This window comes from Nerophis ophidion, linkage group LG10 (genome assembly GCF_033978795.1).
Source record: "Nerophis ophidion isolate RoL-2023_Sa linkage group LG10, RoL_Noph_v1.0, whole genome shotgun sequence".
NCBI classification, from domain to species: Eukaryota; Metazoa; Chordata; class Actinopteri; order Syngnathiformes; family Syngnathidae; genus Nerophis; species Nerophis ophidion.
The window spans coordinates 8264344-8278791 of record NC_084620.1 but is presented as its reverse complement, the minus strand read 5'-3'; the positions used below and the strand labels follow the sequence as shown (position 1 = coordinate 8278791).

General features: G+C 43.5%; 1 protein-coding gene across 1 annotated transcript; it reads left to right on the top strand.

Annotated features, from left to right (window-relative positions):
• The first annotated feature begins 3631 nt into the window (after window positions 1-3631).
• LOC133560113 (troponin I, slow skeletal muscle-like) lies at window positions 3632-13726 on the top strand. Its single transcript, XM_061912227.1, has 7 exons — window positions 3632-3723; window positions 3962-3990; window positions 11165-11206; window positions 11284-11415; window positions 11481-11570; window positions 13258-13440; window positions 13505-13726. Exons 2-7 carry the CDS (start codon window positions 3970-3972, stop codon window positions 13604-13606), a joined length of 570 nt encoding a protein of 189 aa, XP_061768211.1. The 5' UTR covers window positions 3632-3723; window positions 3962-3969; the 3' UTR covers window positions 13607-13726.
• The last annotated feature ends 722 nt before the right edge of the window (window positions 13727-14448 follow it).

Below are 14448 nucleotides of genomic sequence, written 5' to 3'. Positions count from 1 at the left end.
TGTGAATGTGAGTGTGAATGTTGTCTGTCTATCTGTGTTGGCCCTGCGATGAGGTGGCGACTTGTCCAGGGTGTACCCCGCCTTCCGCCCGATTGTAGCTGAGATAGGCGCCAGCGCCCCCCGCGACCCCGAAAGGGAATAAGCGGTAGTAAATGGATGGATGGATATCTCCCACTGTCCTCGTCTTTTTTCTTCTTTTTTCTTCTAGTCCTTCACTTTCACTATCCTCATCCACGAATCTTTCATGCTCGCTCCTATTAATGGGGAAATTGTCGCTTTCTCGGTCAGAATCGCTCGCATTGCTGGTGTCCATGATTGTAATCAATGTGCGGATGTGAGGAGCCTTCACACTCATCGGCTTCTACTTCCGGTACAGGCGAGGCTTTTTTATTTGCGACCAAAAGTTGCGAACTCTATCGTCGATGTTCTCTACTAAATCCTTTCAGCAAAAATATGGCCATATCGCAAAATGATCAAGTATGACACATAGAATGGACTTGCTATCCCCGTTTGAATAAGAAAATCTCATTTCAGTAGGCCTTTAAGTTCCCATTTAAAGTCCTCACTTTAAAACGCTAGCATGCTAACATAAGCATGCTAACTTGATTAGTTATTTTTTTTTACAGAGGTTCACTTCAGGGTCAAACTTGGTGCTTGACATGTGGTAGCTGCTAACATACTAATTTTTTAAGCCAATTTTGCAGCTTTGCACCTCAGAGTCTGATAACCTGGTACTTGATACTTGTTGACTGTTGTACATGCCAGGTTTAGTATGCTCGTGAAGTGTATTTCTGTGTATTTACCATAAATTGATTCAAACGGACCCCAACTTAGACAAGTTGAAGAACTTATTCGGGTGTTACCATTTAGTGGTCAATTGTATGGAATATGTACTGTACTGTGCAATCTACTAATAAAAGTTTCAATCAATCCATTAATCAATTTCAGACGACCCGGCTGAGTAGTTGGATCAAAAGAGACGTCGGAGACGCTTTGCTGAACCAAAAGTTGCTTTATTACAAGCGAGCGTCATTTAAACAGGTCTGCAGTACCGGAGGAATCTTAGTGAACTCGAGAAGCCAAACGATCAGTTTATATATTCCTTCTTTCTCTGTCCGAGTGTGCGCTAAGTCCGAACAACCCCATGTTCGTGTGTACTGACTGGAAAACAACAGATCTATAGCATAACTTGTAGGCTTGACGTTTAAGGTAGACATGGAATCTTTCCGCCTGAATGGAGCTATAACTCTGGCATTCCAAAGCCTGGTTTTATTGTTTTATTCTCGAGAGAGAACAAATTCCAGTCCACATGCGAATGTTTACCTAAGGCTCTTTCTCAACCATTATTCACTCTGATCTGATGGCTTGCATCCTCCAAGTTGGCTATAAACATTCACCATATGTTCAACATCCATCCATTTTCTACCGCTTGTCCCTATTGGGTTTCGCTGGGGGGGTGCTGGAGCCTATCTCAGCTGCATTCGGGCGGAAGGCGGTGTACACCCTGGACAAGTCGCCACCTCACCGCAGGGCCAACACAGCTAGACAGACAACATTCACACTCACATTCACACACTAGGGACAATTTTAGTGTTGCCAATCAACCTATCCCCAGGTGCATGTCTTTGGAAGTGGGAGGAAGCCGGAGTACCCGGAGGGAACCCACGCAGTCACGGGGAGAACATGCAAACTCCACACAGAAAGACACCGAGTCCGGGATTGAACTCAGGACTTCTCAGGACCTTCGTATTGTGAGGCACATGCACTAACCCCTGTACCCCCGTGCTGCCCATATGTTGAACGTAATATGAGTCAACCAATTCACTTCATTAGCATCCCTAGAATTTTTGGTGGTGGGTCAGGGCTACATGCGTGAGGCGTGCGACTCGCGAGGGTCCGTTCAACGCTGCTCGCGTTTAATCTTCCTTTAATCTACAAGACAAACAGTGAGCCACAAATGGGCCGTGGTATGGGGTTTGAACACACGCTATTCAAATATTATTGGTCCATTTTTAATTCATCTTTAATACTTTTTTTAAATTTTTTTTTAGAACAAACCTTAAAGGCCTACTGAAATGAGATTTTCTTATTCAAACGGGGATAGCAGGTCCATTTTATGTGTCATACTTGATCATTTCGCGATATTGCCATATTTTTGCTGTAAGGATTTAGTAGGGAACATCCACGATAAAGTCCGCAACTTTCGGTGCTAAGACAAATGCCCTGCCTGTACCGGAAGTAGCAGACGATGACGTCACATGTTGATGGCTCCTCACATATTCACATTGTTTTTAATGGGAGCCTCCAACAAAAAGTGCTATTCGGACCGAGAAAACAACAATTCCCCCATTAATTTGAGCGAGGATGAAAGGTTCGTGTTTGAGGATATTGATAGCGACGGACTAGAAAAAAAAAAAAACACAATTGCATTGGGACGGATTCCGATGTTTTTAGACACATTTAGTAGGATAATTATGGGAAATCCCTTATCTTTCTATTGTGTTGCTAGTGTTTTAGTGAGTTAAATAGTACCTGATAGTCAGAAGTGTGTCTCCACGGGTGTCTTGACGCGCAGTGTCTCAGGGGAGTCGACGGCAGCTATGGACGGCACAAGCTCAGCTTTTCTCCGGTAAGAACTGACTTTTTAACCACAATTTTCTCACCGAAACCTGGTGGTTGACATTCCGTCGTGTTTCATGTTCGCTTGACCACGCTCCGATTCATAGTAAAGCTTCACCTCCAGGAATTTTAAACAAGGAATCACCGTGTGTTTGTGTGGCTAAAGGCTAAATCTTCCCAACTCCATCTTTCTACTTTGTCTTCTCCAATATTATCCATCCATCCATCCATCCATTTTCTACCGCTTATTCCCTTGTGGGGTCGCGGGGGGCGCTGGCGCCTATCTCAGCTACAATCGGGCGGAAGGCGGGGTACACCCTGGACAAGTCGCCACCTCATCGCAGGGCCAACACAGATAGACAGACAACATTCACACTCACATTCACACACTAGGGCCAATTTAGTGTGTGTGTGGAGTTTGCATGTTCTCCAATATTAATTGAACAAATTGCAAAAGATTCAGCAACACAGTTCTCCAAAATACCGTGTAATTATTCCTTTAAAGCAGACGACATTTAGCTGTGTGTGTGCGCAGCCCTCATACTTCCTAAAAACCCCTGACGTCTTGCGTACACGTCATCATTACAAGATGTCAAGACGAAACTTCCGGGAAATTTAAAATTGCAATTTAGTAAACTAAAAAGGCCGTATTGGCATGTGTTGCAATGTTAATATTTCATCATTGATATATAAACTATCAGACTGCGTGGTGGGTAGTAGTGGCTTTCAGTAGGCCTTTAAAGATGTTATTGATTTATAAAAAGCATGTTCGCGACCCCAAAAGGGAATAAGCGGTAGAAAAGGGATGGATGGATGTTAAAGGCCATCATATAATGGTGATATTTATAACATAGCAACAATATTATTAACTCCGGGTCTCATCCGTACACATACCTCCTTGCTCATCATGACTTATTATTATGATTATTACATGTTCTTTCCAGTGGCCATGGTGTCAGTCGGGGCAGGTCATATGTCAGGCCTGGGCCCCTGCCAGCCCATTCTTTGTGGACACTCCGACTGGCTGTCAGCCGCGTCAGTATAAAGGCAGCCCATTGTCGAAGGGGCCCATTGTTTCTTTCAGCACGCAGGCAAACACCTCAGGTAAGACGACTGCGTGAAACTCTTACATCTCATTGTCTTTGGAACCATGTGTGAGGTCTTTTGTTCTATTGTAGTCATTTAAAGAATGCTTCAACAATAGCTGGTAGTTGAAAAGGTTTTCTTTGATTTACACTGCTTTTCATGCTGCTGTTTACTCACAAAAAGTCAACTTAATGCAATAATATGTTCATCACAATTGCCTGATGACTGGTCTTCTTTTGTTTTTGGGTTGCGGTAGCTCCAACAATGAACGCCAAGTGGGATAAGGTGAGTCGGCAGTGCTAATCCGACATGTTTGGAGAAGGGACATGCCGTCCTTGTGCATGTAACCCTAGGAGAAGATCTGGCAGAGCTTATCTGCTTCTTTTCCTATCAGCATCCATGAATGCTTCACGTGCTAAGAATACGACTTTATCTTTTCACATTCTGGAAGTGCTTCAAGTGACAGTTGTGCGTGCATGTTTCATACCGTATATGACATGGAAGTGTTGGGGAGCAACACGGGTATGGAAAAGTGCCAGGAAGTGCACTTTTTCTTGGACATTTTCTCTATCATTCACTGGGACAAGCACATGTGTGTTTTTTTTATGCTTTCTGGAATGGAATGATCTTCAACGTCATTGCACAAGTTTTCAGCACAAACTCATTCAAGATTTGACGGGGTTACAGAACAGAAATGCTAATGGGTCGCCACTCATGAGGAAAAAGGTAGACGCCGTAGCGGGATTGATTGATTGATTGATTGATACTTTTATTAGTAGATTGCACAGTACAGTACATATTCCGTACAATTGACCACTAAATGGTAACACCCGAACACGTTTTTCAACTTGTTTAAGTCGGGGTCCACGTTAATCAATTCATGGTAAATGGGATGAGTAAAAAAAAAGTTGTTCTCAGACAGGGCTCTTATTGAACGGGTGCAGTCTGGAGTGAGAAAAAAACCTGATAACAAAACACATACACAGTACAATATACGACATACAGTTCGAGACTTGCAACGAGGGCTGAGGGGCATAGGGCTGCCAGCCACTAGGACGCCGCTCCATGTTCCAACATTCCACGTGGGGTGAGGCTAAGGCGTGGGGTGTGTGTGTTGTGTGTGTTGTGTGCATATGCCCATTGTCCAGGGTGTAGGTGATGTTGTGTCCGTAGGCCTGGGGTCTCTCTCTGCAGGCATTAAGAGCAAAGTTCAACTCCCAGGTGTTATTGAAGTAGGGATGGATGTCAGAGCGGCTATCACTGTGATGTCCTTCAGGGGATGTTGGTAGTTTGTATTTCTTTTTTAGCACTTAGAAACAATGCTACCTGCTGGATCTACTCATCACTCAGCTTGAAAAACTTGTAGCTCATCCTCCATAATAATAATAATAATAATAATGGATTAGATTTATATCGCGCTTTTCTATTGTTAGATACTCAAAGCGCTCACAGGGAAGTTGGAACCCATCACTCATTCACACCTGGTGGTGGTAAGCTACATCTGTAGCCACAGCTGCCCTGGGGTAGACTGACGGAAGCGTAGCTGCCAGTCTGCGCCTACAGCCCCTCCGACCACCACCAATTCATTCATCATTCATTCACCAGTGTGAGCGGCACCGGGGGCAAGGGTGAAGTGTCTTGCCCAAGGACACAACGGCAGCGATTTGGATGTCAATAGGTGGGAAGCGAACCTGCAACCCTCAGGTTTCTGGCACGGCCGCTCTACCCACTACGCCATGCCGTCCGTATATCCAGGCTCAAAAATATACGGTTCTGGATCATCATTTGTTCCAAAGTAATCGTTCGTTCTTAGCTCTCATGAAGTCTGCTATGAGTAGTAGTGTTATTGTTGAAGGAAATTCCGAACATTGTGCGATCGCTGCTTGGTATGTATAGGACTCGTAGGAGGGATGGAGAATCATGTGCCTTTCAGTGCCAAATTTTCATTGCTAATTCAATTCTGGTCCGTCTCTGGCGCTGCTTCTCCACATCGAGAGTAACCAGATGAGGTGGTTTAGGGCACGTCCGACTGTTAGGATGTCACGGGGAAGACCCAGGACACGTTGGGAAGACTATGTCTCCCAACTGGCCTGGTAACGCCTCGGGATCCCCAGGGAGGAGTTGGACGATGGATATAATAAAGTATAGTATAGCAACTTACAAGAACGATCAATAAAACGCCAAACTTTACTCAAAATACCCATTAATTTCATCATAGTGCTAAAGACAAGTTCAGTATGTTGTTTCCCAAAGTTAATATTTCAACAACAATAACTCCTAAAAATGTGGTTTGACACACCAAGCTAACTTTGGTGCCATCAGCAAATGATTTCCCCTCTTCTTTATTACAATTTAGTTTTTTGTACTAAAAATCAATCAATCAATCATCCATCCATCCATTTTCTACCGCTTAATCCCTTTTTTGGGGTCGCGGGGGGCGCTGGCGCCTATCTCAGCTACAATCGGGCGGAAGGCAGGGTACACCCTGGACAAGTTGCCACCTCATCGCAAGGCCAACACAGATAGACAAACAACATTCACACTCACATTCACACAGTAGGGCATATTTAGTGTTGCCAATCAACCTATCCCCAATCAATCAATCAATCAATCAATGTTTATTTATATAGCCCTAAATCACAAGTGTTTTAAAGGGCTGCACAAGCCACAATGACATCCTCGGATCGGATCTCACATCATCATAAAGTTAATCATAAATCATAAAATCATATATTTAGTTTTTATATATATTAAGTGACAGTTGATCAATTTCAAACCATTCAGAAAGATTTGACAGTTCTGAATTATCTTCTATTGTCTAGCAATCAAGATGAGAAAGGTATATTAAAAGACAAGTTTTATCTGCAAATATAAGAAGCAGTTCATTCTTACAATTTTTTTTTCTTTGATATAGATTAGAAATAAACAAGGTCCCAAAATGGAACCCAGAGGAACCCCAGAAATGAATCTAGCTCTATATTGCTACATTCTAATAACATATTATGCTTGCCTGTGTATCGGCTGGGGACATCTCTGCGTTGCTGATTCGCCTCCGCTTGGGATGGTTTCCTGCTGGCTCCGCTGTGAACGGGACTCTCGTTGCTGTGTTGGATCCGCTTTGGACTGGACTCTCGCGACTGTGTTGGATCCATTGTGGATTGAACTTTCACAGTATCATGTTAGACCAGCTCGACATCCATTGACATCCATTGCTTTCCTCCTCTCCAAGGTTCTCATAGTCATTATTGTCACCGATGTCCCACTGGGTGTGAGTTTTCCTTGCCCTTATGTGGGCCTACCGAGGATGTCGTGGTGGTTTGTGCAGCCCTTTGAGACACTAGTGATTTAGGGCTATATAAGTAATCATTGATTGATTGATTGATATATTTTCCTTCTAGTAACAGATTTTCAGCAACCGGTTACTACAGATATAGTCCAGGCCCTGGGTAATTATTTTGACTTAGGGGGCCAAATTTAGAGAAAAAAATGTGTCTGGGGGCCGGTTTATCTGGTTTTTAGGAACACTAATACAAAACCTCACAATAAGGTCTGATTGAATGCTAAAAGCGTTATGACGGACCGCCTTAAAAAACGGAATTGAATTTTAAAAATGTTTACTGAATGAGACACCCAGAATGTACATGAAAATAAAGAATGTGGGATTTACAATATTATCTATGAACAATAAAACACTGAATATTGACAATATATGATCATCACACCCCCTCTCGATCGACATATTTTACAATCTAGCGAAATGCAACAAAAATGCAGCGGACAGCCAAATATTAACACGAATGGTAAAATACAAACAAACCCTTAAATCTGATATATCTGATACATCACTAAGCTTTAGAACTTTGTTGTAAAAATCTCCTTCCACGTCGGTTCCTGAAACCCGCATTTCAGACTTGCTGCTCTGGAAACACTCTGTGGAAACGCTCCCCACACACATTGCCTGGTGCCTCGTCTGAGCTGCTGTAACTTATATTACCATGGTTACTAGTGTATAATGCTAAAGTGCAGATTCCAATCATTGAAATACTTTGTATAGTTCAAGACTTACGGTCATTTGAAAACATCATTGCACATCATAATGGCAGCTACAGTTTCCATCTTAAAGATCTAAAAAACATTTTGAGGAATATTCGGCAGGCCAGATTTGAACACTTAACGGGCCACATGTAGCCCACTGGGCCTTAATTTTCCCAGATCTGGTATGGTCAAATGGCCGAATTGACCCTCAACGCTGGCGGACAGGCAGCTTCGTCGGACACGTCCTGCATTCTAATTTGTTTTTAATGAGTTATGCTTTATGAACAGAATCGGTGACAAAGGGCAACCTTGGCGGAGTCCAACCCTCACTGGAAACGTGTCCGACTTACTGCCAGCAATGCGGACCAAGCTCTGGCACTGATCGTACAGTGATCGGACTGCCATAATAAGACAGTCCGATACCCCATACTCTCTGAGCACTCCCCACAGGACTTCCCGAGGGACACGGTCGAATGCCTTCTCCGATTCTGTTCATAACTTTCAAGGACAGAATTTCTAGGCGCAGTCAAGGCATTGAGGGGTTCCGGTTTGGTGGCCGCGGGATTAGGTCTCTGCTTTTTGCAGACGATGTGGTCCTGTTGGCTTCATCTGGCCGGGATCTTCAGCTCTCACTGGATCGGTTCGCAGCCGAGTGTGAAGCGGCCGGAATGAGAATCAGCACCTCCAAATCCGAGTCCATGATTCTCTCCCGGAAAAGGGTGGAGTGCCATCTCCGGGTTGGGGAGGAGACCCTGCCCCAAGTGGAGGAGTTCAAGTACCTAGGAGTCTTGTTCACGAGTGGGGGAAGAGTGGATCGTGAGATCGACAGGCGGATCGGTGCGGCATCTTCAGTAATGCGGACGTTGTACCGATCCGTTGTGGTGAAGAAGGAGCTGAGCCGGAAGGCAAAGCTTTCAATTTACCGGTCGATCTACGTTCCCATCCTCACCTATGGTCATGAGCTTTGGGTCATGACCGAAAGGATAAGATCACGGGTACAAGCGGCCGAAATGAGTTTCCTCCGCCGTGTGGCGGGGCTCTCCCTTAGAGATAGGGTGAGAAGCTCTGCCATCCGGGAGGAACTCAAAGTAAAGCTGCTGCTCCTTCACATCGAGAGGAGCCAGATGAGATGGTTCGGGCATCTGGTCAGGATGCCACCCGAACGCCTCCCTAGGGAGGTGTTTAGGGCACGTCCAACCGGTAGGAGGCCACGGGGAAGACCCAGGACACATTGGGAAGACTATGTCTCCCGGCCGGGCTGGGAACGCCTCGGGATCCCCCGGGAAGAGCTAGACGAAGTGGCTGGGGAGAGGGAAGTCTGGGCTTCCCTGCTTAGGCTGCTGCCCCCGCGACCCGACCTCGGATAAGCGGAAGAAGATGGATGGATGGATGGATGGGTTATGCTGTACCGCAGCAATCCCGATTTGCATCCGGGTCACGGCACCGTTTGTTACACCTCATCTCCACCCACAGAGACATAGGGAATGGGTGACTGACAAGAGGGTTCAGTTTGTTTCTTTCACCCCGCTTTAGAACCAGTTGAGGAGACCAAGACAAAGAGTGAATCCAATTGCGGAATGTTTGGAAGCGACAGAAAATCAAGCAAACACAGACATAACAATTACATTCATTCTTTGATTTGTTGGATTAATTTGTCTATGTATTAGTCAGTTAGCAACATAGCTCAAGAAGGTATCGGTGGATTTAAATGAAACTTTCAAGAAATGTCAGATATGGGATATGGAATAAGTGATTAGATTTTAGGGATGCAGGACATTTTTTAAGGATTTTTTACCATCAGAAGTTAAAGTCTGGTGGAGGTCTGTTTTTCTAACTAGAATATTTTTGTTATTAGCATTGATTTTAATTTACAGTTTATGCAGCCATTTTTCACAAATTTATGATAATCTGTATTTTATTTAAATACTCGAACCACAGGTATTTTTTTACTGCTTGCTAGTGTTACCATATCTGAGTTATTGCTTTTATATTGGTTTTATATGTATTTTTATTTTTTTATTTTTTATTTTATTCAGTCATTGGCGGAGCCCAGGATAGTATGTAAATGTTGTTTTTAATATGGTTGTGCAGCACTTTGGAAACATTTTGTTGTTTAAATGTGCTATATAAATAAAGTGGATTGGATTGGATTATTGTGTTGAAATATGGGAAACAACTACAAATGTGTGCTTCATTCACTAATAGTGTCACAAAAAAGATCAGTTAGAATAAAACATAATGTTGGAGTTAGAGAACATACAAACTTTATTTATCTATTCAATCGCAAATATTGAAATTCAACAATTTGGTGCGTCTGCAAACAGCTAAAATTACGTACAAAGCAAACTATAACCTGCTACCCAAGAATGTACAACAATTCTTCTCAAAAAAAGAGGAGAGATATAACCTTGGAGGAAAATCTGATTTAAAACATTCAGATGCTCTTACAACACTTAAAACCTTTAGCATATCCGTATGTGGAATTAAATTAAGTACGGTTTAACCAAATCAATCGAACAAAGCACCAATATGATATAGTTTAAGAGACTGTTCAAACTACAAGTTTTCACAAAGTACATAGAAGAATCAATCAATCAATCAATGTTTATTTATGTAGCCCCAAATCACAAATGTCTCAAAGGACTGCACAAATCATTACGACTACAACATCCTCGGAAGAACCCACAAAAGGGCAAGGAAAACTCACACCCAGTGGGCAGGGAGAATTCACATCCAGTGGGACGCCAGTGACAATGCTGACTATGAGAAACCTTGGAGAGGACCTCAGATGTGGGCAACCCCCCCCCCCCTCTAGGGGACCGAAAGCAATGGATGTCGAGCGGGTCTAACATGATACTGTGAAAGTTCAATCCATAGTGGCTCCAAGACAGCAGCGAGAGTCCCGTCCACAGGAAACCATCTCAAGCGGATCAGCAGCGTAGAGATGTCCCCAACCGATACAGGCGAGCGGTCCATCCTGGGTCCCGGCGAGCGGTCCATCCTGGGTCTCGACTCTGGACAGTCAGTACTTCATCCATGGTCATCGGTCCGGACCCCCTCCACAGAACAATTATGATGAACATTTTGAACCATTTTTTCAAATTATTATTTTATAGAGACAAAGATTATTAATGTTTTTAATAGTTGGTTACTTACTATGGTATATTATATATTTATTATTCATTTGTTCACTGGTATGTTACAGAGAACAAGGAAATAGGATCAAATTGCTATGGTATGAACAGGCGTAGGATTAAAAAGGTTCCTCTTCTTCCGACTCCTTTTCGGACGTGTTGTAATAAAACAACTGGAAATATGTGATGCATCACATTGTATGGTATGCATGTTCAAAATGAACTGAAACTGAACTTTAAACTGAAACTCAACAGGTCACAGATATTTTATGACGTTTTTTTTCCTGCAGCCGAAATCGAAGATCACAGCTTCTCGCAAGCTCTCCTTAAAAGTAAGTCTTATTCTTTACCAACCAAGACAAGTTCTTAAAAAAAAAAAACAACACTTTACTGATGGACGTCCAATCAGATGCTGCTCCTGACGAGAGCCTGCGAGGATCTGGAGCGTGAGCGTCAGGAGAGAGAGGAGGAGAAAGTACGCTATCTGGAGGAGAAGTTGCCTCCTTTGCGGATGTCTGGGCTGTCCATGAATGAGCTGCAGGTAAAAAAAAAAAAACCCACTGAAGCGTGCATGACTTCAATAAATATTCAATGTTTTTCAATCAGGACCTGTGCAAGCAGCTGCACGCCAAGATAGACGTGGTTGACGAGGAGAGATACACCTATGAATCCAAAGTCAGCAAACACAACATAGACGTGAGTGTCCCTGGAGCGTTCAATGTCACGACCTTGGAGCGGTATAGCTCGGTTGGTAGAGTGGCCGTGCCAGCAACTTTAGGGTTCCAGGTTCGAGCCCCGCTTCCACTATCCTAGTCACTGCCATTGTGTCCTTGGGCAAGACACTTTACCCACCTGCTACCAGTGCCCCCCACACTGGTTTAAAGGGGACATTCTCACAATTTCAAAATGGTTAAAAACAATAAAAATCAGTTCCCAGTGGCTTGTTGCATTTTTTGAATTGTTTTTCAAAATGTTACCGGTCCCGGAATATCCCTAAATAAAGCTTTAAAGTGCCTTATTTTCGCTATCTTCGAAACCACTATCCATTTCTCTGTGACGTCATACAGTGCTCCCAATACAAACAAACAATGGCAGATACCACAGCAAGATGTAGCGACATTAGCTCGGATTCAGACTCGGATTTCAGCGGTTTAAGCGATTCAACAGATTACGCATGTATTGAAACGGATGGTTGGAGTATGAAAGTATTGAAGAAGAAACTGAAGCTATTGAGCGAATAGCTATTGACGCTATTCATAGCCATAGCATGGCCGAATAGCTGCATTAGCATCGCCGGTAAAATTTGCTGACCAAACGATCAGGACTTTTGCATCTCTTGACACTGGAGCAACTTAAATCCGTCGATTGGTAAGTGTTTTTTACGCATTAAATGTGGGTGGAAGGAAACGTAATATAGTTGCAAATGCATCTGCAGGTTATCCATCATCTCTGTGCCATGTCTGCTTTAGCACCGCCGGTAAATAGCATGTTAGCATCGATTAGCGTAGCATGTTAGCATTGATTAGCTGGCAGTCAACATCAACAAAACTCACCTTTGTGATTTCGTTGACTTTATCGTTGCAAATGCATCTGCAGGTTATCCATACATCTCTGTGCCATGTCTGCTTTAGCACCGCCGGTAAATAGCATGTTAGCATCGATTAGCATAGCATGTTAGCATCGATTAGCCGGCAGTCATGCCGCAACCAAATATGTCTGATTAGCCCATAAGTCTACATCAAAAAATTCACCTTTGTGATTTCGTTGACTTTATCGTTGCAAATGCATCTGCAGGTTATCCATACATCTCTGTGCCATGTCTGTCATCGCCGGTAAAATGTGGAGACACTCTGGCACATTCAATGGGGGTCTGGCGGCAGACACTTTCGCATCTTCGGGCCAGTGGTGCAACTTGAATCCCTCCCTGTTAGTGTTGTTACACCCTCCGACAACACACCGACGAGGCATGATGTCTCCAAGGTTCCAAAAAGTAGTCAAAAAAACGGAAAATAACAGAGCTGAGACCCGGTGTTTGTAATGTGTTGAAAATGAAAATGGCGGCTGTATTACCTCGGAGACGTCACGTTCTGACGTCATCATCACATGAGCGATAAACAGAAAGGCGTTTAATTCGCCCAAATTCACCCATTTAGAGTTCGGAAATCGGTTAAAAAATATATATGGTCTTTTTTCTGCACCATCAAGGTATATATTGACGCTTACATAGGTCTGGTGATAATGTTCCCCTTTAAATGTAACTTAGATATTGGGTTTCACTATGTAAAGCGCTTTGAGTCACTAGAGAAAAAGCGCTATATAAATATAATTCACTTCCCTTCATTTCACCTAAAGCTTCAAGTGTTGGTTTTCCTATGTCTTCTAGATCCGAGAGCTGAAACTGAAGGTGCAGGACCTGGGGGGCAAGTTCAAAAAACCCGCCCTGAGGAAGGTGAGGGTGTCGGCCGACGAAATGATGAGGGCCCTGCTGGGCTCCAAGCACAAGGGCTCCATGGACCTCCGTGCCAATCTCAAGTCTGTGAAGAAGGAGGATGTGAAGCAGGACAAGGTATTAATTGGAAACCCTCCTGGGTTCCCAACGTGGACACTTATCGCTTTCCTTCCCTTGCCAGGTGCTTACAAGCGAGGTGGGTGACTGGCGTAAAAACGTGGAGGCCATGTCGGGCATGGAGGGACGCAAGAAGATGTTTGACACAGGTGGAGCTGCACAGTGAGGAGGGGGTCCCGATTTCATAATTGTCGACATCATTTGTTTTATTTCAGGCGCTTAAAATGTAATTAAAAAGTTCCCCCTTTTTGTTAAAGAAGAAATAAATATCTGCTTTTCCTCATTACTACTGCAGTTTTTAGATTTTGTACAGGATTCCTTATTATTTTGTCCTTTTCGGTGTCGCAGGGGGTCGCTAGAGCCTATCTCAGCTATATTCGGTCGGAAGGCGGGGTACACCCTGGACAAGTAGCCAATTCTTAGTTTTATCTTTACTACTTCTTGTGTAATTTATTTTGATCCCATATTTGTTCCCACTACCGCACTTTAAAGGCCTACTAAAACCCACTACTACCCACCACGCAGTCTGGTAGTTTATATATCAATAATGAAATATTAACGTTGCGACACATGTCAATACGGCCTTTTTAGTTTACTAAATTGCAATTTTAAATTTCCCGGGAGTTTTTTCTTGAAAACGTCGCGTAATGATGACGTGTACACTTGACGTCACAGGCTGTTAGGAAATATGAGCGCTGCGCACACACACAGCTAAAAGTTGTCTGCTTTAACCGCATAATTACACAGTATTTTGGAGATATGTGTTGCTGAATCTTTTGCAATTTGTTCAATTAATATTGCAGAAGTCACAGTAGAAAGATGGAGGTGGGAAGCTTTAGCCTTTAGCCACACAAACACACGGGGATTCCTTGTTTAAAATTCACGGAGGTGAAACTTTACTATGGATCACAGCGAACATGGACCCCGACCGAATGTCAACCAGCAGTTTTCGGTGAGAAAAATTGTGGTTAAAAAGTCGCTGTTTACCGGAGATCAGCTGAGCTTGTG